The sequence below is a fragment of the Anoplophora glabripennis genome, unplaced genomic scaffold, assembly GCF_000390285.2.
Source record: "Anoplophora glabripennis isolate ALB-LARVAE unplaced genomic scaffold, Agla_2.0 scaffold69, whole genome shotgun sequence".
In the NCBI taxonomy this organism is placed as follows: domain Eukaryota; kingdom Metazoa; phylum Arthropoda; class Insecta; order Coleoptera; family Cerambycidae; genus Anoplophora; species Anoplophora glabripennis.
Window position 1 is genome coordinate 168,212 of NW_019416383.1, and position 25,601 is coordinate 193,812.

The 25,601-nt window shown below is 30.4% G+C and overlaps 1 protein-coding gene across 1 annotated transcript in view; it reads right to left on the reverse strand.

Annotated features, from left to right (window-relative positions):
* LOC108917057 overlaps positions 1 to 25,601 on the reverse strand; it is a 44,071-nt gene that overhangs the window by 8,049 nt on the left and 10,421 nt on the right. Inside the window, exon 2 of the mRNA XM_018723487.1 lies at positions 947 to 1,157. Within this exon, the coding sequence (XP_018579003.1) occupies positions 947 to 1,157 (211 nt within the window). The remainder of the gene's footprint in view (positions 1 to 946; positions 1,158 to 25,601) is intronic.

Here is a 25,601-nt window from a genome sequence, read left to right on the forward strand (position 1 = left end):
GAGCAGTACTTACAGTACAATACAGAAGATTAGTCAAAACTAAAAACTAGTGAACCTGATTTCCAGCAAGATCAGTATGCAAATTAAGCAATTTTTTCCTCAAAAAAAATCATGTTTTGACACATATCTATTTAAATTTGTATCTCTAATTGCATATTCTGATTCCGCAGAGCTTTTTAGGTATATCTTCATTTTGTCCGATTCAAAAATTTTAAATCAAAGAAACATATTGCAATAAAAAGAGAATTATGCATCCCCCTGTACATGAGTGCCAAAATGCCAAAGTATCGTTTCAGACAAAATTGGGAATGATTATGTTTTCATGCACTATAAAGAGGCGTACGTTAATCAAAATAAGAAACTCGCATTTAATTAAAAATAAGCCCAAAAAATACAAATTCATATCTCAAAGAAAATGGATTTTAGTAACAACGTTTTTATCAACTTTTATCGTTATTTGAATTGACCTAATACAAAACTTAAACGCAATCCGTCACTTTTGATTTTTGAAGTATAGCTGTGAATAATAAAAAATTGTCTACAAAAAGTTTAACTAACTTCATACTTGAAACATTTTAGGTTAGAATTTCTTTGTCTATAGTTGCGTCGTTTGATTTGATATGAAAACTTATATTGCAAATTTTCTTGAACACAATGCGGTACTTAAAAATTAAACAAGTCACTTTTTTCGTTCTATTCAGAAAACTCTTTCAAAAATCTGAATACAGAACACCTTTATCACTTTGAACCTTTTTTTTAATAAGCGTTATCCTGTATTTAATCAGAGTGTGTCTTTAAAGATGTCAAACGAGTAGGTATAAAAGAAAAGAAAGTAATTTTCAAAGAGATTATTGTGCATTTCGTTGAGAACATTCCAGGATAATGTGGGGAAGGGTAAGTATATTATCATTGTACTATTTTACTTTTCATTATAGTTTATTCTTACCTTTGGTGCAGCTGTCGTTGAGGTGGTGGCGGCGGCTTTGTTGTTGCTCCTCCCTGCTAAAGGATTGCGCCTTCCGATGATCGGTCTCGCAGCAGCTGCTTTCTTTGGCGGCGGCGCCGCAGCCTCGGGTTCATCCTCGTATTCGGCGTATTCCTCGTCTGCTGGTCGGGCTGAGCAGAAGGCTACCAATGTGACTAGACCAAATATCAATCTAAAAACGGTACAGAATTTACATATTTGTCGAAATCTGAGTGAGAAGTAAAACGACATTGAAGACAGCACGGGAGTTACAGGATAATAGTGCCCTGGGTCAACACGTCAGAGGCCTTAGGGAAGTACATTGTCGACCTTGGAGCATTATTTTCCTTTTAAACATCCTAGATACCTTAATTATTGGGGAAGGTATCATATTTATTTTTGTGTTTATTTAACCTTTGTTAAATTTTCAAAATTAGGTACCACATACCTACAGTTTGAAATAATACTGCGATGGACTATTTAGAGTCAGTTTTAAGAATTTCTAAGGTTAGAAAATATTACTATGTACGTTAAAGAATACAAGCTTTGGAACAGTCAATTGATTTTTTTTCAGAAATCGGTGAGTTTTCAGTAATTTCGATTTTTTAAATAAAATGACATTTTTCATTATAATGACATAAGTACTTATTAAAAATCTAATCTTAGAAAATGATGACATCTAGTAGATGGCCAGAAACTAACTTTAACGCCTCCAAAAGCTTGCCTATATCAAATTTCCATGGATCACCGTGTTTTTTAGAAAAGACGGCTACAATTTGATTTTAATAAATTAATTTTGACTTCCTGTTTCTCAAACATATGAATATAGGCCCATAGCCCCAAGAAAGTAATATTTCTATTTTTCTGATGTTCTATCAGTTCTTTAATTCAAATAATTTCAAAGCACCCTGTATAATCTTTGAATCTCACTTTACAGTGTTGACTTGCTCATTTTTACTAATATTATTTAAAATACAGTTTCATAATTTTTCGACTTTTAAACGAGTACTTCTTTAGTACTCATTTAATTTTAATGGAGGATAAATATCTCGACATTTATATGCAAATTAGGCGTAACTGATACATAAAATGTGACACATACGACATAGGTCTAGGTAAAACTTAAATATCACAATTACCAGCTCTTACGTTTACCTCTGCATAATTTTCGTAGAATTTTATGACATTAATCAGACTAACGACCCAGTTGCTCAACGTCTGAAAGTAACTAACTGATCTGTGGCCTAGATACCCTCATCTAAAAACTAAAATATTATATAATTAACCTCATCGTCAGAAATTACATTGAGTAGGCAATTTTCTAAAACTGTATTCAAACTGAACAAGTGACAAAATAAAGGATAAAAAAAATCCAAAATTTTTAGGTGATTTTCAAAATGCTGTAACGTGGTTAAGAATGGTCGTAGAATAATAAAAAGAGCAAATTGAAGCTTGAAGATTTTAATTTTTTTCAATACGTTTATGAAAAAAAGGTATAGATTTTTGCGAAAAAAACATTGCAGCAAAAACGAGGTATAGTCTGTTTGGAAATGAAAGAGAGTAATAAAACCCCGAGATAAGAACCGGCCAAGGGCGTGGTAATATTTCGTTTCAGGTAATTATCGGGTAACACTAATGCTAACAAAAATGACAGGGAATGGAAAATTGACTATCTACAGACTTTTACATGAAACAAAAAATGAACAAGATACTGTAAATCCCCCAAAATCATCTACAGGGAGGTCAAAAGTCGTTATAGATGATTTCTTCAAAAATGTCATTCGCAGAAAAGTACACTCATTTTATTTTAAAAAAGAAATACCAACGCTAAACAAAATTTTAAGTGAACTTTCAGAGGACAACGATTTGCCAAAAATCAGTAGAAGCAAATTATGGGCCGTCTTACGAGAGTTGAATTTTTGCTGGGAAAAGCAGAACAGGAAGTCAGTTCTTATCGATAAAGATGAAATTATTTGTTGGCGAAGATCCTACTTAAGATCAATTAGAAAATTCCGTGACGAAGGGAGGAATATTTATTATCTAGACCAGGGGTCGGCAAGTAATTTTAGGTGGGGTCCGGAAACTCTTGAAAATTTTTAACGAGGTCCAGAAAAAAAATTCATATTTATTATTTTTTTATTTTAATTTGGATTCAAATTTAATCTGCTTACTAACCATTAATAACTGACACACTCACACAATTGTAAAATACTAGAAAAAATGATAAGATTGGCACTTAAACGTAAAAAACATGTTTTAAATAATTTATTTGAGTAATTTATACATTCAAAAAATTTTTGGCGGTCCAGTATGTTATCTTCCGCGGTCCGGATCTGGACCGCGGTCCGCCAGTTGCCGACCCTTGATCTAGACGAAACTTGGGTCAACAAGGGATATACTGTAACAAAAGTATGGCAAGATAAAAATATAAAAAGTTTTCTACAAGCATTTTTGGATGGACTTTCAACAGGGTTCAAGGCACCTTCAGGTAAAGGGCGAAGATTAATAGTGACACATATAGGTAGTGCCAGTGGTTTTGTAGATGGCGGTTTACTTTTATTTGAATCTAAAAATACAGGTGACTATCACGAAGACATGAACGCAGATGTTTTCGAAGAGTATTTTACACAGATGTTGGATCTTATTCCTCCGGGGTCTGTAATTGTCATGGATAATGCCAGTTACCATTCACGGCAGACCGAGCGGACGCCTACGACTGCTTGGAGGAAAGCCGATATAATTCAATGGTTATCCGGAAAAAACATTTCTTTTGAAACAAATATGGTGAAAAAGGAACTTTTGACACTTGTCAATCTTAATAAAGATCAGAAAAAATATGTTATCGATGAAATGGCAACAAATCGCCAAATAACGGTACTACGGTTACCACCTTATCACTGTGAACTTAACCCAATCGAATTAGTCTGGGCGCAGGTAAAAGGAGATGTAGCGCGAAATAATACGACGTTTAAATTAAGTGACGTGAAAATTTTGTTAAAAAATTCCTTGGAACGAGTAACTGCAGATAACTGGCAAAGATGTATACATCATGTACAAAAAGAAGAGGAGAAAATGTGGGAACTCGATAATTTAATTGACGTTACTGTGGAACCTATCGTTATCAATCTAGGAGACGAAGATAATTCATCAGAATATTCAGAGGATGAATTTTAATATACCTACTTTTTTATTTTCTTTATTGTACATTTATACAACACTACATTTACTCACCATAATTTGAATTTTCAAAATACATATATTTTTGTGTGGAATAAAAGTCTATTCATTAAATTTAAATAAATATTTTGATAATAATATTGAATAATTTTATTTGAATTACTAAAAACCCTCTTAACCCGGTTATGATGCTTAAAGTAGCCTCATGTTTTGAAATGCTGTTTTTATATTGTTTACTTATAAGAGAAATGGACCGAGAAATTGAAGCGGCATAGACAAAGACGGATTGTCGGGGATTAAATTTTAGCTACCTGCTACAATTTAGTACAGTCCGATCACACAAAGTTTTTTTAAAAGTTCACCTCATCTGTACGGAAAATACATAATATAAAAATATTGAATATAAGCACCAGTACTACATTTATTTACGATTTGCATACATAATAAGCTTTTATTACTCTCTTTCATTTCTAAACAAACTATAGTTGCACTATTAGAAATTTTTTAGGAGGGAGAAAAACGTGTTTTAAAATTCAAATTGATTTTTGTTCTTTGGTTTTTACTGTCAAAGTGGTTAACATGTTAGGTAGAAGTACACTGATTGAAAAAACAATATTTTAAAGACTGCAGTTTTTTGAAAAACTTAAAAGTTTTGCAACTACCTTGTTTTTGCCGCCAAAACCATGAATTTTTTGTTTTATTAATGATTAATAATAAAGTTTACTTAACTAAATGCAAACTTTGATGTCCACTGTACATAACTACATGTAACATGACTAACATGACTGTTTCTATTATATATTTTATATATTTTGAAAGCTACCTCAGTTTTATACTAAATAAAACCAGTAAATATTTTGTTTAAAGAAAACCAAACTTTATTTTAGAAAATAATATAAGTAGGTACATGTTGATAAATATATTTTTCTTTAATCGTCATCTTCATCGTCTGTAACATCAGCCTCACCTTCATCTGGATCTGTCTTCAGGTTTTGATGAAAGGCTAAATAATCAACCTGTGTATATCTGCACAGTTGCCTTGTTATTGCACCAAATATTTCTTAGTAAATGAAGGTAGATACAAAAAATTGTGTATGACCGAAAACAGCTAAGGTAGAGAGAGATTTGGCCAAAAAGTGCAGCTAGCTCGTTTTTGCTGCAATGTCTTCATTTTCGATTTAACATGAAATGAATTAAATGAATAAAAACATGAATAAAGGATACAAAATGTATCCTTCAATTGATTTTTAGCAAAAATGACAATTTCAATCATTCGGATCAGAATGAAAGAAAAATCGCAGCGGATTGAACTCTTGAAGATTTCTTTGAGATACTTTCAGGTAAAAAAACGAAATATCCTTAAGATATTCATTATTTATAAAGTTCTTAAATATGCAATTTTTTAAATTTTTTGAATTAAGTTTCTTGCGTAAAACAATTTCTTTTATCAACAATAATAACGTCTTATAGGAAATACTTTGAAGTTTTTAAAAACCTGCTTAGATTTTCTGTAGAAGTAATTCATCGTTAACAGCTCAAATTAAAGAGGACGAAGGAAACTAAAAGAGTTGACAAGTGGGGTTGACAAAAAAAATATTGAAGCCCGTAAACCTTTTGAAAGTGAAGCAAAATTTCTGAAATTTTTTTATCCGATGGATTTCTTATAATTTCTTAAACCATAAATTTGTTTTACTTTCAAATCCTAAAACTAGAGACTTTAAATTTTTTTTTCTCTACGACCATTTTTCGCTAGTTAGTCCTTTGAAAATCACCTAAAAATTGAAGATCTCGTTAAGGAGGCATTTGCGACCCTGTGTTTATGAAAACTTTTCGTCTTAATTTTTTATGTATTATCTACCCTAGAAGTCTGTCAGCGGTTTTTTGAATCACCCTGTATACTACATCCAGAATTAAATTTCCAAATCTAGTACACAGTTAAGATCATTAGTCAACAGAATCACGCGACACAGGCCGGTTTCGAACTTTTATTTCCCATCAGCATGCCACCGGTGAACGATTTAGCTATTTGGTTGTCTATCTATCGACATGCTTTGAGTGTGGGTGAGATATAACCTCATATCTTAAGTAACAACAATGACGTTTAAAATATGACAGTTCCTTTGTAGATTATTAGAATTATTAGAAACACTACGTTCTTTTTCAATTTCAACCAAGCAATTTAATTATTAAAAAGTTAATTAAAATACGCGTTTTTAACGCGACCCCAATACCACGTGTATATAGGTCACAGGTAACATAAAATCGCGACCAAATGTCAACACGAAACGGTTATTGTTGCGAAAAGCAGGGATCGGCCGGCGAGAACAACAGGTTTACCGTGATGGCGCGGGTAAACCCAGCTAGCCAAGAATTCAGTCGCTAGAATTCGATTCAATGGCGTCGAGGCCGACCGCGAACGGTGTAGAAACTGGGTGGTTGAGCCGATACCGCATTAATTGAATTAGGCAAAGCTCTTAGGCGACTGTTTTTATTTGTACATCGCTGTGAAACTCGACAAATGCCTGAGATAACTTCGTACGTGCGCCAAATGGATTGACGAAATGTATATATTTTTTAGAAACACTTGTATAAGAAAGTAAACAAACACTCGTTTAAACAACACGAAAGTATATGTACCTAATTCGTGAAATAACTAAATTCAAAATAAAAATTCAGGACCTAAAAAAATGTATAAGGGGTTTATTAGAAATAATAAACCTCGATGCTGCATCTTCGAAAACATTATATTAAAAACTGTAAGTATATCGAAAATCAGGATCAAGTTGATAATATATCTAATATTGTCAACTATAAGTATTTTAGAGAGAGGCAGAGTAATTTCTAAAATTTAAATAATCACCCTGTAACTATAGTCAAAACTTTGAAAGGTATGGCATTACTTTATTTGGACACATATTTTAGTAGATTTTTACAAAAATACCTTCGATACAAATATTCGTTTAACTCATTTCATACAACAAAATTTATAAATATAATTGGAATCAATTACATGTCAGTATTACACAATAGATTTAAAAGCAACGAAAAATGTCCAGTTGCAAATTGTATGCATATTGAACTGACCCTTGCACTATGTGGACACTCTGTCTATACATTCGTGGACTGACGCAGTCGTTGTTCCCAATTATTCTTCTATCCGTCGTTGAATTCTAATGCACTCAGCATTTTGTAAAGAATATTTAAACCCTGAAGACTTGTGAATCGGGGCCAATATGAGAGCCAGTCGATGGCCAGGAGCCAGTTCACTATTACGTCCTCCACATGAAATGTAACCCCTCAGGGGTGTAAGTATGTATGTAACAAAATGTTAAAATCAACTAATTTGCCTCTACTAGGCCAGGAAATATAGAGTTGAACGCGACTTTTTGTTTGGCAAGCTGAATTTATCACTATAGATGCTAAATATTATGTACAATAACATATTAATTTCCACAGTCATAAAAATGGGGGGAAGATTGTTTACAGGATGGGTAATTGTATAATTTTTACGTAAATTCACGTTTTTCGCTTATAACTTTTTCCGTTCATTTCCACAAAAAAATAGTAAAGTACTTTTTTCGTCTTTAAAAGACCTACAAAAATAGCGATGAAAAATATCGATCAGATCAAAAGTTATACACAGAAGAATTTATTTATGACTTTTGAATTAAACATTTATAAACTGCGTTATTATTACCAGAACGTTTTGGCATCGCATCCTCTCATTCCTTGTCACTGTCTAATAACTCACACGAAATCTGGAATTGGTAAGTTGAATAGTTTACAAGTTATGGCCTTATAAACAAATTAACTAATTATAAGTCTGGACGAGCCTCAGCATCTTCCACAATCGCACTGATTTTTTTCATGGTAGATTTCATAATACATTGAAATCTACTATTTTTTTTTTAATTTCAAATTTGCAACCTGGATTTTTTTTTTATTTTTTGGCCTTAGTTACAAAATGAAATATACGACGCACGCGCGTGATATAGTTATATATTATTACATATTCCGAAAGCTTATGAAAAGAGCTGTAAGTTAAAAAAAAATCGTCAAGATTCGTTAAAAAACAACGGAGTTACAGTTACGGACGGTTGACGGCCTATTGTTAAACAAATTTGGTTGGTAGCGGCAAAAAAAATACTGTCATAACTGGCAACCCGAGTACTTTCCCAGATAAAAATATTTTTTTTGTGGAAGTATGTTAAGTGCATAAAAAATATTGTCAAAAGCATCGCGTTTGAAAAAACTCGTTCTCGCTCTTCAAAATCGATGGCGCAACTAGAATAGAACTTTTCTTGGGAACTGTTTACGATGAATCGATATTTTTTTTAAATTTGATACTACGTTACGAAAGGAATCTGTTGGAATTGCTCAAAATTACGAAAAATCATGAGTAAAGTCATTGATTTCATTAAAAATTATAACTGAAATTATTGTTGCATTTTTTTTTTCAGGAAAAGATTGGGAAATTATTTATGTAAATGATAAATTATGTTTTATAACGCACATAAATATTATAATTATGTTCTTAATGTACAATGAAACTGTACATAACATGTTTTTAACAACCGACTAATACGGCCCTGTACAGTGAATATGGTGAGTCTTAGACCCTTGCTTTATAAGGCAATTCTGAATTATTCATTGAGTTCTATTTCTGGTTAAAATTTGATTCACTCGAACTGAAACACCCTCTATATTAGAGACTTTTTTATCTAAAAGTTAACATTATATTCTAATTTAATATCCACATAGACCTATCAAAATTGATGACGCGAATACGCGAACATTTCGTTTTTACTTTAACGTAACCAAATCCTGGCGGGAATATTTAATGAAATAATACAGAAAATAAATTCCGTCAAGTGTTACGTTAACCTATAAGTATACATAACCTATAAGTATACATATTTTTATTAAAAACGAATATTCAAAAATGTAATAAATATTATGGCATTATGCAAAACAAACTTTTTAATACTGAACAAAAATTTAGGTATTTAGGTAATAATAATTTGAATTTGGATATAAGTATAGTAGGTAATGACAATATTAGTAGTTTTAAAAGTATGGTATGGTATTTTTAGTAATTAGTTACTCAAAATATTCAAATGGTCATAACTTCTTGAGGGGTTGAAAGAAAAATTTGAAAAAAATCACAAGAGCTACTCTAAATGGGTGCTAGAAAATAATACCAAAAAATCAGGAAAATTATAAATAAAAAATACATAAAACACACCACAGAAATGAGACAACCCCCAAATCCAAAAGCTAAAGGCTTGTGCGGAAGGGGGCTACACTAGAAAAAACGCGGACAAACACCAATTATCCATCGACATTGCCAGTGCCGACACCGGGGATCGAACCCGGACCAGAATAGGAAGCCTGGCCGAGAAATGCTTGCCAACGCACTCTCGACCGACTGCGCTACCGTGGCGATCAAATGGTTTGGGAAATGGTTTGGTGACGACCTCAGTTATTTTTCATGGAATGCCCCATATACTGTTATAATTTGCACAAAATTTTGTTTTATTTACTGACCCTGCACAATATGAATAAAGTCAAGATTACGTACCTTATAACTCTTGGCTATCTATACAATATTCAATTGTTTGTTTATGTATTTTTTCCAGATCGCAAAAAATTTCCTAAAACTTTCATCTTCAAAATTTTTCTCTAAGTGTAAGGGCCAAAATAATAGAGAAAGGGACGTTAGATGGATAACCCAGTATATAGATATTTTAAGGAATTCTGAAATATACTTGGCATTTTTCAAACACAAATGACCACTGAAATGCATTTTAATTTATATGGATTAAAATTGACACCTTCTGAGACAGTTTTCAGTTGAATTTCAATTTTGAGTGCCAGTTTAGATATTTTCTACAATTCTACTCTGTTCCGTATACATTCTAGAACATTTCAAATCTTTGAACATGAATGTTACTATGCTGCGAGGCATAAACCTTGTACAGCAAGCAGCTTTTTAATAAACAATTATAAATAGACTTAATTGCGTTTAGTTCTTGTAAACGAGTCAAACTAGTAGGTAATATGTTAAACCACAGATTCTGCGACTAAATTTATTACAAAAAAAATGTTGGAACTTGTCCAAATTTATTTGTATGCAACAAAATGATGACCAGAGTAAAAAGAAATAAAAACAAAGCTATCAGGTAGATCGGCTATAAAATTATATTTCGTCACATTAACTTAAATAGTACGTTTTATGGAAATACATCTAATTAAATGCACCAACTTCTTACGTAACTTCTTCATTTAGTATTCCATATGCAGAGGATGCTACTACCATTATTTTTTTATATTTTTTTAAAATAACAGATAATCAATAAAAAAGGGAAAAGTAGCAGCCTTACCTAGTGATATAAGACCATTGTCATATAATTAAAATCTTTAAAGTCTTTAAAGAATATATTAGATATATAGATATTATATTGATTTAATAAAATTTTCTTTGAAAAATTGTTCTGTACTTTTTTTAATCCTTATTTTTTATTTTGCAGGCTTGAAGAACAATCTAATTAATATATTTAATATGTTTTTGTCTTTTTTATATTGTGTTTTGAATACTGTTTTAATGTTTCTGAAAATATGTTCTACATACATTCTTATCTTTTTATTAATATTTATAGCCCTGACGAAGAATTTAAATAAAATTGAAACGTTGGCTTAGTTAACATGACAGTTTTCTCGATTGTACATTTTCTGTTACTCGTTTCATTTCACTGGGTATTTCTACTAGATTGAAAAGAAAAAAAATTAAATAGTAGATAACCTTTCGAAAAACAACTGTCATATTTAAAGTTAAATATGACAGTTGTTTGTTTTGTTTATCTACCTTTCATAGAATGCGAAAGTTCTCAGTGCTACTACATTTATAAAATTAAGTCCTTAACTGTTTTTTGGCACAAGGGATTATTTACTTAAATGTGTAGCAGAACAACCCATTTACATAGAAATAGTAGTGATTAATGATTTTCTTATAAAAAATATGAATACCAAAGCATAATACAATAAACTAAAGTTCTCTTGATATACTATGTATATTGTAGGATAAAGATACTCGTTGATAGGTTAACTGAAAGCAATTTACTTTTTCTATTTTTAGTACCTACTTTTATATCTATCATTAAAACATTATATTGTTTCATATAATTTATTTGCGGTACATTAGTTTATTGGTTGCTGTGAAATTGATTTTGCCTAACCAAAAATCTGATATTAAAAAAACTCCGCTACATCCTATTATTTACACTTTCTAAAAAGAATGACATCTAATATTAAGATCTTAGGATTATGAATGCTTTTGGCTAATAATAGAAAATACGATTAACATAAGTTAAATAATTTCTTGAGCCACTTTGTATATTTATTGTAACCTTTAAATACAATAAAACCTGTGAAGATGAGGTATCGTCAAGCAAAAAATCCAATTAAGTATTAAAAACAACTTTTTATTTCATAATTACGATATATCCAATAAAGTTAATTGATGTTGACGACTATTCTAGAACCCGAATCTGAATAACAACTTAATCCAAAACCAAAGTCATATGACTGCCTGATTAGAATACCTTCAAGTTAAATCCAAATCAACGGTGCTATGTAACACCGGCCACGGGATTTACCTGCTAGTGAAAGTGAGATGTCATAGGTCAGGCTTTAGGATGTATCGTACACTTATACCGAGTGGTACGTCCTCTAACACTTGAATAACATTTAGATGAGTATAATGGACTACTAGGTGTTGGTTCAATATCACGTAACTCATGTAAAAGACGAAATATATTGGATTGTTGTTTGTACGCATTATTTCTTTCGACTGTGATTAGATATTACTGTGAAATTGGTCAAGGACGAGACTTAATATTCACAATTGCCAAACTGGTGACATGATTTTGTTTTAGATATTTTCAGGGGTTATTTGGTAACTAATTGCAATGTGAAGACTACAAAATAAAATTCCGCCCAATTCGCTAACAGAACTATCCGTAAATAGTTTGAACACTGACGATTTTTTTTATATAACCGATAGAATAAATTAAATTTCTAATAACAATAATGTAGTATCTTTTTTTAAATCTTTGATTAGCCTTCTCACTTAGAATTATATACCAGGAGGGTTATTTACCCAAAAAAGGTTAGCATAGCCTCAGTTAAATTTTCTTTTTTTATTTTCGTTTGTTCGCAAGATTTACACGTGTCGAATTCTGTTTCTAAGCATCTAACAGCTACAAAAAATCTCAGTGTTATTTGTATTTATATTAATATCTAAAAATTCAATACTGAATTCAATTCGGTTCTTCATTATTTATAGGATTTTAGTTTTAATTTCAGTCTTTTTGTCTATATTGATATGTGTTAGCTTTAATTTTCTCTGATCTTCTTTTCTCTTTTCCTTTTTTTTTTCATTTTATCCTCTTTAACGTTGTTTTATTTGCTTCTCTATATAATAAACTGTATCATATTTATGTGGCTGTGTCCTTGAGTACACACTAATGGATATCAACGAAGAAAAGAGAGAGCGTACTTTTATATACTTTGTAAAATATTCATTATTAAAATTATAGCTTTCGGCTACTCAAGGCTAATCCTATAAATTGTTTTAAGATAAAAAATTTGAAAACTAAAGAATATAATCTTACCACAGTCTAATAATAACCTCCCGATAAGAGAAAACATACATGAATTTGACACATACAATACATTTACATTTTGTAAAAAAATGAATTCATTGGTCTAGATATGAAGATGATGTTTTAAATTTGATCAAAGGTCCTTCTCCTAATCTGATCCTGAACAAAATAATGAAATTAATTTCCTTAATATTAAAATTAAGAAAAATATCAATTCATTTGAATTCTCCATATATAGAAAACCGACTCAAACAGATCATCTCATTTGAAATAATCATATTCAACATAAAATATCTCCTATTGGATTTTACGTTTACAGACTGTCAAATAAGTGTAGCTATGAATCGAATGAGATTAGCATTTTGCAAGAATTATGTGTCAGTAACAGTTTTTCTCCAAATATTATCCATAAGACGATGAATAAAATTTTCTGTAACAAAAATAGAAATCTAGCTTATAAATCTGAAATTAATAATTTCACTTTTAGATATTTACCTCATTTAGGTAATATTTCTGACATCAAAAATTTTAAAATAAACATACACCTACAAAATAGGTTTTTGGGAATCATATGAAATTTAATAATTATTCTTCTCATCAAGTAAACGCAGTTAAATTATTCATAATATTTCCTCAAAAAAATTTTCAAAATGAATTTATTAGAAGATTCGAAATTTTAAGAGAATTACAAAGAAATCCTAATAATTGTGTCAATACTGAGATTAAATTAAATTGTATATTTAAACAAAAACACAAAACAAAACTTTGTTTAAATATCTTTGCCAATTTCAAACATAAAACAATTTTTTTTCAGAAATTTTAAATTTGAATTGTATAAATTAGCTATTATTTAGATAAAGGAAAGAATACACTGAAGATGAATTTTTTGAGACAAAACGTCTGAATATGATTCGGGCTGAGGCAGTACAGTATTGGGAGTCATGAAGGCTTGCAAAAAATGTCTTATTTAAAAAAATTTAGTTGATGATGGCCCTGGAAAGACGAAACGTTATATATAAAAATTGATTATGCCATTCGATAGATGGCAAAAAGTGGCCATGAGAAAGTGTTCTTCTTTTTTCAATGTTACCTCAAACAAGGCTGAAATGAAACAAAAACGGATTTCCAAAATTTCGTTTTTTTTTAAATATTTTGAAAAAACTAATCATGTTAGCCTTGATTTTTTAGAGGCATAATGTTGGTCCCCTGATTACGCAACTTTGCCCCCATTTTAGCTAGTTTGTATCTCTTACCGTTATCGAGATCCCTATAGTGGGAGCGAATTTGTAACAGCCTGTATAAAAGTACTCTCTCTTTTTCTTTTGTTGATATTTCTTGTTTGTTTTGAACACATCTTCAGTTTTATTTGTCCTGTTCTTTAATGCATGTTTCCTCATCTTTAACTTTACCCTGTTTGTAGATATTGCAATACACTACTTGTTTGTTTCAAACTCTAACTGGTTTCTGTTTCATTCTGATTTACAGGACGTAAGGGAAATGTTTCATGAACTATTACAAGAATGGACAGAAAAAAGTTTGAATAATTTTGTTTTATAACATGGCCATCTTATTCGGAAATTATATCGTTATCTCTTCCATCAATCAGGACGGCTGTATTAAACTCACTCTCTTAAGTGGTATGGAAAACATACTAATTTATACTTTTTGAGTGTTTTTACAAAATCCTCGACAAAATAGGAAATGTACAAGGAATCCTCGTATTTCAATATTTTCACAGTTTATATGGATTTTCATGTTCTATCATTGTCTGACTATGATTACTACTAGTACGATTTCTTGTCTTTAAACTTGAAACGATTTAGGAAATCCCGAAAAGCAAAATAAAACAATTTTCCAACAGTAAAACTTAAAAAGTTCTTCACATATCGAAGATTTATGTCAAAGATATCTAATGAATTAATCAAATTTGATATTATTTTATTCCCGATGCTGTTTTATATATTAATCTTGCGTTTAAAAGAGTTTATATTGAAACTAATAAACTTCAGCGAACTTTATAACGCATATAACATTTTAATTACAAAACATCCCGTACATGCACTTAACGTGGAATAATTAGAAAGTATGCCTTTAGAATACATCGGCAACCTGTTAACACCAGCTTCAAAGCGTACTAAAAAAACGATAGGTGCAAATAAATTAACAAAATACTAATTGTAAAATTTTTATTGTCTAAATTAATTTGCAGTGCCTGGGTCTAAAGACAAGGAAGTTAATAGTCAGTCATGTCATTCAAGAAGATGGTACAAGGTAAACCTGTCTCGAAGTGGATATTGTTGTAAGCTCGTGGTTATGTAAGATATTTTCTATTTATTGTTACTTTAACAAATAACAGTTACTCGTATTAAAGATAACATCAATTGCTTAAACAGAAAATTCGAGCTTAAAATTAGGTTAGAATATTCCAGTGCACACGACTTTTTTTACTTGATGGTATGAGAAACTATAGGTATTATATTAATTATTTACAACATAAAACATAAACAAAAATGTTGGTAGGTAATTCTAACCGATTCTACTTTTTGGCGAATGCGCTAATGTTAATTGATATTTCCGGTTGTGTAGACTATATTGGCAATGTAAGAAATATTGATAACTGGGAAACTATACAAGATACAAACAAAGGTTAAGTGGGAAGGTTTGAATCTTTCCATTATCAACTCACTGTCCTCGCATACCGACTCTAGGTCTTTGGATTTTTTAGGTACTTTGAAAACAAAGAATACGAAACAAACATTTTCGAAAATCTTTTTGAATTATTTTTTTTTAAACCTGTGAAAATATTATGTGATTAAATAAAGCAAAACGTCACTACTTTTTTTCTTTTCTTTAATTTTCTGTTTTCTTCCGGCAAAACAAATAAAATATTAATTAATTTCCAAAGTTTAAACAGATGGGGGGTTTAAATCTGTAGGTACCAAAAATAATGAAAATCGTCATTGTGACATTGAACATCGTGTTTTTTTTATATTACAGAGTTTTAAGAAAAACGCTATTATATAGGTATAGGTACCTACTAAGTTACTGAAAACATTAAAAATGTTGATAATTACACATACCATTCCTTATTACATTTCTCTCTATAAAGTCAAAAGGTGACCAATTTTAATCAAAATAATGTCAAATGACGGCACAATGCCTGCAGATTCTAAGGCTTTAAAAATTAACTATTATTTTAGTTTTAGAAAAATTGTTCCACTATTATTCTATTATTCTACTATTCTACCATTCTACTTTTCTGCTATCCTACTACTCTACTATTCTACTATTCTTCTATTCTACTATTCTTCTATTCTACTATTCTACTATTCTACTATTCTATTATTCTGTTATTCAATTATTCTATTCTATTCTATTCTATTCTATTCTATTCTATTCTATTCTATTCTATTCTATTCTATTCTATTCTATTCTATTAATCTATTATTCTATTATTTTATTATTCTATTATAATACCATTCTACTTTTCTACTTTTCTACCTTTCTACTTTTCTACTCTTCTACTATTCTACTATTCTATTAATCTAAGATTCTACGATTCTACTATTCTCTTATTCTATTATTCTATTATTCTCTTATTCTATTATTCTGTTATTCTGTTATTCCGTTATTCCGTTATTATGTTATTATGTTATTCTGTTATTCTGTTATTCTGTTATTATTTTATTCTGTTATTCCGTTATTCTATTATTCTATTATTCAATTATTCTATTAATCTATTATTCTATTATTCTATTATTCTATTATTCTATAATAGAAGTTAGTTAGTATAGTATAGTATATTAATAGTTAATATATTTACTGTTTTGTTCGTATAATGCGTAATTGGACAGCTAGGAGAAAACGGAAAGATTGTTACGATTTCTCGGGGGCGAAACGTTCAAATAAAAATCTCAATCCACAACACATTAATTTGCAAAAAGGTACAAAAGAGAAAGAAAATTCTTAGAAATATGAGTTATAGTAGATTTTTTTTCAAATTCTCTCGAAAACTCGGAAGCGCTAGACGACATGCGAGCAGTTTTAAGTTAATAGAATGGTACAAAATCTTCTTTAACCTTTTTCTTACAGTTATCAAAATCACGATATATGCAACACTAAAATGGCTCACTCGGTATAACCGGAGTCTCCACAACATTCAAAATTCTGCTTATAACTTTTAAGATTAGTTGTGTTTCAAATAACTATTTTAATTATTAATGAAACCACGAGATAGAAATTGTCGGTTGTTGTCAATTCATAGCATGTTTAAAATAGACATTTTTAGATATTTTTTTTAATTCTAATGAATTATATGCAAAAAATGTAGCGTCCGTATACTGCACCGAAATTTTTTAAACGATTTCACTTTTCTTTTGTAATATTCCTCGGGATATGGCGAATAAAAACAACTTTCGCCAGTTTTAGGCATGATACGTCCGTTCTTGGAAATTATTCAGAAGAAAACAGCCTTGCAATACAGGGTGTCCCATTTAAAATGGATCCCTCCATAGTTCTGATAATAGCAATAATAATAATTATTGTGTAAAGTGGTAAATTAGTCTTCCTTAAGTAAATATAAAAAAAATTATTTTCTTTTTACTAATTTCGGCAATTATTTTTAAAATCATATACCTACTGACTTAATATGATAATATTTTCACAAAAAATTTGGCTGCTGCGATAATAAATTTATTTTCACATTATTTTTTAAATATATTTACCTTGCGTTATCTTAAAATGATGCTGAAACAGCAAACATAATTTTCAGTCTATTTTAACATTGAAAATTCCATTATTATGGGCATCCATTTTGTAACGTCGAAATACCAACAAAAATTATTAAAATCCTCAAATATTTGATAAATTCTAAGAAATAAATTCAAACCTAGATGAATAAAATAGAAAAATAAATAAATTTCGAATCTGTCTGTTTCATTTAAAGGAATCAAAGTATCCGTAATTGAAAATTTTGAATTTCTGAATGCTGCCTTTTTTATATTACCAGAACTATAGGAGAATTCCTTTTAAATGGTACATCCTGTATATACATGTATATAAAAAAATGTACAAGAATACGTCAATACTATCGTAAAATTGATAAAAACAGTTTCGATGTTTTTAAAATTGAAAAGATAGGTACTAAATCAAAGTATTGCATATATTTCAGTGTAAAGCACTATTAGAAAAATAAACTGATAAACAATTTGAATCGATATGATGGAGTGGCGCATTAAAAAAACATGTTTCAAATAATTTAAATCCTAACAGAGTGTTCTTCATATTAATCATTCATTTACAGCTGACAGCTGTAAATAATAAAAATATATTAATTTTTAAAGCCCCATGGTCGCAGTTGGCGAGATTAAGTATCATTCTCTATCCTTTTTTGCTGCGACTTGAGAAAATTAGATTTTTTTAAATGAAAACAGTGATCTAAAAGGGAAAATATACAAAATAAATAAGTAAGAGCACACAAGCAATATAACTAGAAAAACTATGGAAAAAGACATTCAAAAATGTGTTTATCATTTGAAAGGACTCGAGTTTGTTTCGAGAAAAACAGTCGTCGTTGAAACAAGCTGCGGCCAGCACAGATAGAAGGGATAAGGAATGCAACAGTTTATTATTATAAGGAAATCTGCAAGGTCACCGTCTATCAATATTGAATGGCGATCTAACAAATAAAGTGGCCTCTAACTTGGTTGGGTTTCCGACCTAGCCCAGTTTTACGGTAAAAAGTAATAGTAATAGTTGTAATTAAATTAACCCGACGGTCTATTTTGTAATTGGGCGCACTTTACTCAAAAGAATTCTGCGGCTCATCGGTTGTGGCACCGAAATATCAAGACGTTCTTTATTCAAGGTCAAGGTCAACCAGACGGCTTTAGGGCCAAATTTGGGACACGAAGAGGTCAGGCAGTGGTTGTTAATGACACAGAATTGGGTTTTTCGAAATACAGGGTGTTTCCTGAAAGGATATTTGTAAGTTATACTACCACTTGCATGAAATATATGAAACATTTTATATTTAGTATCGCTTTGATAGAAATGTGTTGTGTGTTGACTAGTTTTTATGGAAATATCTCAAAAAAGTATATTTTTGCAGAAGGCATTGGTAAACTACGTTAAAACCTAAATCAGAAATGAAAATAGCACGATTAATACAAAAAAATATTTAATTTTATTTATTTCATATTTTTGTAGGTTTCCATATTTTGCGCCAAACTTCGACAAATGTAATCAGATATAACTTTTTTAATAGATGTTATCATTATGTACTTTTCTATTTAATTGAATATTTCTGTCACATTAGAATGAAAAATAAATTCTAAATAAATAAAAGCTTCACCCAAAAGGATCGGTCAAAGGGTTGATTTTGTAAGTTTAATTTTGAATAACCGCATTATCAAATTTAAATAATGGTTCACGGATTAGCAAAATAAACGGGTATCCTTCTAATTTTCTTTTTATCAATTAATTTCCTCTTCCAAAATTTCAAGTTTTAAAATTGTTCCTTTCTAATGTATTTTCATCTTTTCCGATTATAAATTTTAAAGGTGGCTTAGTTTTGCAACATTATGTTTATTACATTCACAAGATAATTGATCGTAAATGAATTGAATTTCGTATCTCATTTTCCGGTCAGGTTTTTGATAAAATTCTCAGATATAAAAAACAAAAAATCTGTTACTTTTGACTTTCTCTTATTTTGAGTAGAGTTTCAAGATCAAAAACAAAGAGGTTTTCGATTCGTTAACAATTTGTAATGTGTTACAGTGTAATTATGAAAAATTATTTACTTTTCTCAGTGTGAGATATGTGTGGTCATTTCATTAATTTAAAACATGTTTTTCCTTTCATTGTGACATAAACATCTAATTAAATAAAAAAGTTATAAAAACCTGTACAAATAAATAATTGCAGACAATATAGCAATGGGACATAAAACGAATTTGTGAATTTGCAAAAAGATGTATTACCCATTTTTCTTGCAGTCAAATCTAATAATATCGTCTTGTTGTACGCAATTCAACTATTTGTATCTATCTCTGTGTTTATAAAAAGGTTATAAAAAGAAGGTCTACAGGGTGAACGAAGTTTGACTGACATTACTTCAGCATGAGATAAATGAACAAAAAAGTTGTATATTAAAGGAGCGTAAGATTAACAGTTTTCAAAATACAGCGAGTATTGGGGAGTTTCATCGCAGCAGGCTTATCCTATGGAAAAACTGTAAATAACTATTATCGTGAAACATTTAGTAAATTTCAAGATTCACGCCGTCCAAATAACACAGCCACACAAATATTCGCATCAAATTTGGTATAAGGGAGTTTTTGGGGTCGCTGATCACGAATTCGAGGTCAAATTTGCAAAATTCAAGATGGCGGCCAACCAAATTTTCAAGAAATAACACATTCGCGCCAAATTTGGTAAACGGGGTTTTTCAATATCACGAATTCGAGATCAGATTTACAAAATTCAACCCTTGAATAGAGCTTTTACAGAAAAAGATCAAGATATAGCCGAAAAAAAGTAGGTTAACACATGATTGGGTACTCAGGTTATAAAGTAAAATATTACAAAATGAATTTCGCAATTCTGACCTCGAATACGTAATCAGCGACCCCGAAAACTCCCGTATACCAAATTTGCTGCTATTCTATTATTATTTGATAATTTGGTCGGCCATTTTGGATCCGCCATCTTGAATTTTGCAAAATTGACCTCGGATGCGTAGTCAGCGACCCCGGAAACCCCCGTATACCAAATTTGCTGCGATTCTGTTATTTTCTGAAAATTTGGTCGGCCATCTTGTATCCGCCACATTGAATTTTGCAAAATTGACCTCGGATCCGTGATCAGCGAGCCAGAAAACCCCCGTATACCAAATTTGGCGCGAATCTGTTACTGTTTGAAAATTCGTGATATATAACCTTAATTGACCCGTTTTTTTGAGGTTAGAAAAATAATCATTAATTCTGACCGCGGGATTCACGTTGGACGGGGTCTTAACTATATAAATGAACATTTGAATATAGAAAAAACAAATTTTTGTATTTTTCCTATCACTTTTTCATGAATTTTTGCCATTTTTTACCTGTTTTTTGAGGTTAGGAAATTCCTGTGATGTGATAGATCAATTCTGACACCGGATTCGTGATTAGGAAGCAAAAAAACTATAGATAACATATGTCGCATGTAAAGTACAGACAACTTTTCTTTTTTTGTGTGTAATCATACGTATTAAAATTAATTTAGGTACTTTCCAAAAATCAAAACACAGTAATTTTTAAACGCACAAATACAAAACAAACTACAACATATGCGCAAAATGTCCACCACCATTTTCGATGTACGCACGACGCCTCCGAATCCAATTTTCGCGCACTCGCTGGAAAACACCTCGAGAAAAGGAAATAGTGGTACGCAAAAAACACTCCGACGCGGTCGAATCCAGATACCAATTGAATTGCGTATTGGTGGTTGTGGGACAGCTTAGTACCTCGTGTTAATAAACCGAATTTTAAATTTATTACAACGCTAATTATTTTTCAGAATTAAGTATAAATAAGTTCAAAAAAGCGATAAACATTGTATTTTATGGTATTCTATGCACGCAGTTATGTCAATATTCCTCAATTAATCGAACTTTTGTACATCAAGTTGGAGATTTTTATAATTTTTTTTCTCGGAAATGGTTGAGTTTAAGACCCATGTCAAATTAAGGTTTTTTTGTTGATTTTAATGTATTCTATCGTCTGTTAAAATTAAGGCAGTCAAACTTCTAACACCCTGTATATTGTAAAAATATTTACAATAATACATTTACCATGTTTTGTGTTTTTATTTAACATTCTTTAGATATAGATATTAAAAAAAAAATAGGCAGATTTTGAAAACATGCGTGACAACATTTCTTTGTCACATCTGTGACTTTTACACCTATATTATATTTCAGTATATAAGTTTGTTTTAATTCTATCACATACGTAGACGTACTAAGTGTTGTGTTTGGCATCATCCTAGTTATGAATAATTTTGTGCAAAATAAACTGGGTGGAAATTGAAATATATACGTTGTTCAAATGTCTTATTTGTTGGCATAAAAAGTTTTTAATCATTCTTAATAGTGTTTTATAAATTCGTTTGATGACAGTATTTGAATATTGTTTGTTCTTGATTTCAAGAATGTTTCGTACTTATGTATACATTCCATTTACAATTTTAAATTAATGTTTGTTTGAATAAAAGTTATACACAACCTTCATAAATGTTTACAAGCCATGTGTCCGCCGAACTTAGGCAACCAACTAATATAATGAATTGTTTAAAATGAAGAATGACAAACTGTTACGCTCGAGATAATGAGATCGCTGATTGATTGAACAGCATCTCATAAAAAATTACATCATGTTGTGTTTTAATGTGATCCTGATGATCTTACCAACATGATGGAAATAAAATTACCGTTCCTAAATTACTAGTAACGTGCCCCAAGATAATTTCTATTAAATTTGCAAACATTTACAAAGTGGTTTTAACAATTTTCTACAATAATTAAAAGCATAAGCTCCAACATGTACAAGAAGCAATTTTACATGAAGTCACAGGATCTTATTTAAATTTTTCGTCATACGCTAGTGGGTAATAGGGCTTTCTTTATGATTAATAGTAGAAACTTCTGAATCAACTGTACGACTATTAATTATTGAAATCATTAGTAATAATATTAATATATTATGTGGAGGCTGTCTGGCAGATGCTGCGGCTCTTCCGCTTCTCTAACTTTACGACTGTAATTATGTTTACGTATAAAGGCAGCAGGAAATATCAGCAGCTTTTTGTCATACATTTGCATAACAGATTTGTCGTTATTACTTCATTGAAATTATGATGAGGTCTAAATTATTTCACAAAGAAAATATTTACATATCGCGTTAACATTTAAACAAGGAGAACTTACAGAAATGGTTAAATAAAGAAATTTTGTGGTGATATCACGGGCAACAACTTCTCTGCGGGCTATTGCTCCGATTTGCAATAGAGGTCGCTTTATGCCATTTTTGGCGGCTTTGTTAGGCGACCACTAGATGTAGCACTCAGTTATACCTTTTATTTTTAAATAAAGAATCCTTCAATATTAAGCTAAAATTAAAAAAAATCCTAGTTGACACAGAATCAAAAGTATCATGAGGCGATATTTGCCGAAAAAATATGCCTAATTTTAAACGAAATAAGGCTAGCCGAGAATTTTTTTAAGAATTTTTTTCCAACGCAAGCATAAACAAAACAAAAGAAAGCCATTATATTTAAATAAGCGTAACTATACGGTGTGTTAGAAAATTTCACGGTTATTGTTAATATCTGCACATATAACTTTCAAGGTTGGTGCGCTAAGTATATGTTGTATTTTGATCAGGAAATGGCTTTTACATTGCTTTATAATGCGAGAAACGAATAGTACATGTAGTTTGAATTAACATCATGTTCTTTGACGCATTTTAATGATCTTCCTGAAATTTTCAGGTAAACCTTAATGTTAGATACTTTTGTCTTCCTTAAGCAATAACTAAAACCAAAGCAACTCAAATTTCGCAAACAAAAATGAAGATCGCAGCATGCTTTAATTTTGAAAAATTATATTAATTAATTATCAGATTAATGATTTTAGGTCGATATTTCTACCAAATGAAAAAGTGGCAGTTATTTTTTGAATAACGATGGCAAAATGTTTACTTTGGCTTTCTATATTCACCATATTAAAACAAAATGTACTACTTGTAAGGTATTTACATTTAAAATGCCAAGCACAAGAATAACTTAGGCAGAGTTCATTGTGCATGTGTTGCTGATGCAAGAAATTTATATTCTGATTTGACATTTTACCTGAATGAACATGCTAAACATATAAATGTATTTGAAACAAAGTCAGCAGGTTTTACTTATTGTTAACCATTCATTTAATAAATCCATATTTGTATTTCCAATATGTGCTTTTACTGACGTCATCTATATGTATCTCAAAAATGTTATCAAACTTTAGTTAAAATGCAACAGGAAATCGATGTAAATCTTCCGCATAATTTCAAGTTTTCTAATAGAATTAATTTAATAATGCATTAAACAATTTACTTAATATTGGTAACTTCCTTATTTTTTTTTCTTGGGCAAGCCAGGAATTCCTTTCAATAATTAATGTGGTGCTGGGGCAAATATCCTTCATGTGAAGGCGAAATTCCTTTTTAAACGTATTGTCTTCCAGCATTTTAATATTTTTACAAAAACTTTACTTACCTACCCTTTAAATTTGAACACGTGTTTATAAATACTTAATAATAAAAATAGGTATCAAAATATCTCAAGACCGATCAGAAAAATAAGACGGTACTAATCAAGCTTCTCAATAGAAGAAGGAAAAGAAGAAGAAGAAAGAAGAAAACCAACCTTCCTTCTTTAGAGGCCGAAAATAAAAAATGTAACTGAAATTTGTTTTAACTGAAATTATAGCTTCTATATTCTGCTAATCAGAAGTCACAAAAATTTTGCAACGGTTAGAAAATAATTATGTAAATGTTATGGACAACTGGATGGTGAAAATAAACAGTGTAACGATGAAGATGATATACTGGTCAATGAATTGATATGGATTACTAAGAAAACTATCTATTGGACACAGTTTAACATTCTGTCTATAGATTCATGAAGACTAATTCTAAATATATGAGAATTTATAACAACTACAGCAAGCTGGTATGAAAAAAATAATAATTCTTAAGTCTTATGTCATTCACCATTTATCTCATATGGTATGTTCTTTTTTATAAGCTAAATTTGTTGTTTTTTCATCATTTCTTGTCATAAACGTCTTCTTGATACATATAACAATATCATATGCCAAGCTTAATAAAAATTATTTTGTTAACACTACTTTACTACCTGATGTTTTGCTAGAACAAGAGGGCCTTCTTACAGTGAATAGGAACATTTTTTCTAGCATTTCTTTCACTAAAGGTGGACTACCTAGATTAGATGTAGATGTACTAAGTAATTTACCTCTGGCTGAAGTAAAAACTGTATAACAGTAACTAGATATTTTTTTAGCGCGAAGTAATCATATTTGACATGTAGACACAAGAGCTATACAGGGTGATTCAAAACTTTTCCAAAAAAAAACTGGATGTACAAGGGACCCTTACAAATACAATTTTGTAAAGAAAAAATCAAACAGATCAGTTCGAAATTGATTTAAAAATACACTTCTGCACGGCATTGGAAACTGGTCCACTGTAAAACCTGACCTCGCACAATGCGACCGGTATGGCGGCGTGATAAAAACGGACAAAAACTTTCGCAAGGAAAGAAATATGTAAATAGAATTTTATCGCACCTATTTTATATCGGCAAATTCAAATGCTTTTGCCTTTATTAATTATTAATAAAATTAATTTGTGTTTTTAAATAATAAAATCATTTGACATACCCGATGCTGCAACAGCAATTGTTCAAAATTTTATCCACTCACGTGTAAACACATTTGGGTCCGTCTTACTCACTTTCTACGAACTAACACAAATGATGTCTTGCTTCACCATAACACAAATACTTCACCATAATACAAATGTTGTCTTGCTTCACCATAAATTAAAACGATATCCATCAACTCTGAGTTGCTATACACGCAAGCCATTTTTGACACTAACTACTAAAAAACTGATGTAAATACCACAGATAACAGGTAAAAACTACCGCAACGACGGATTTCAGTATTAGGAGTCACATGGCTCTCCACG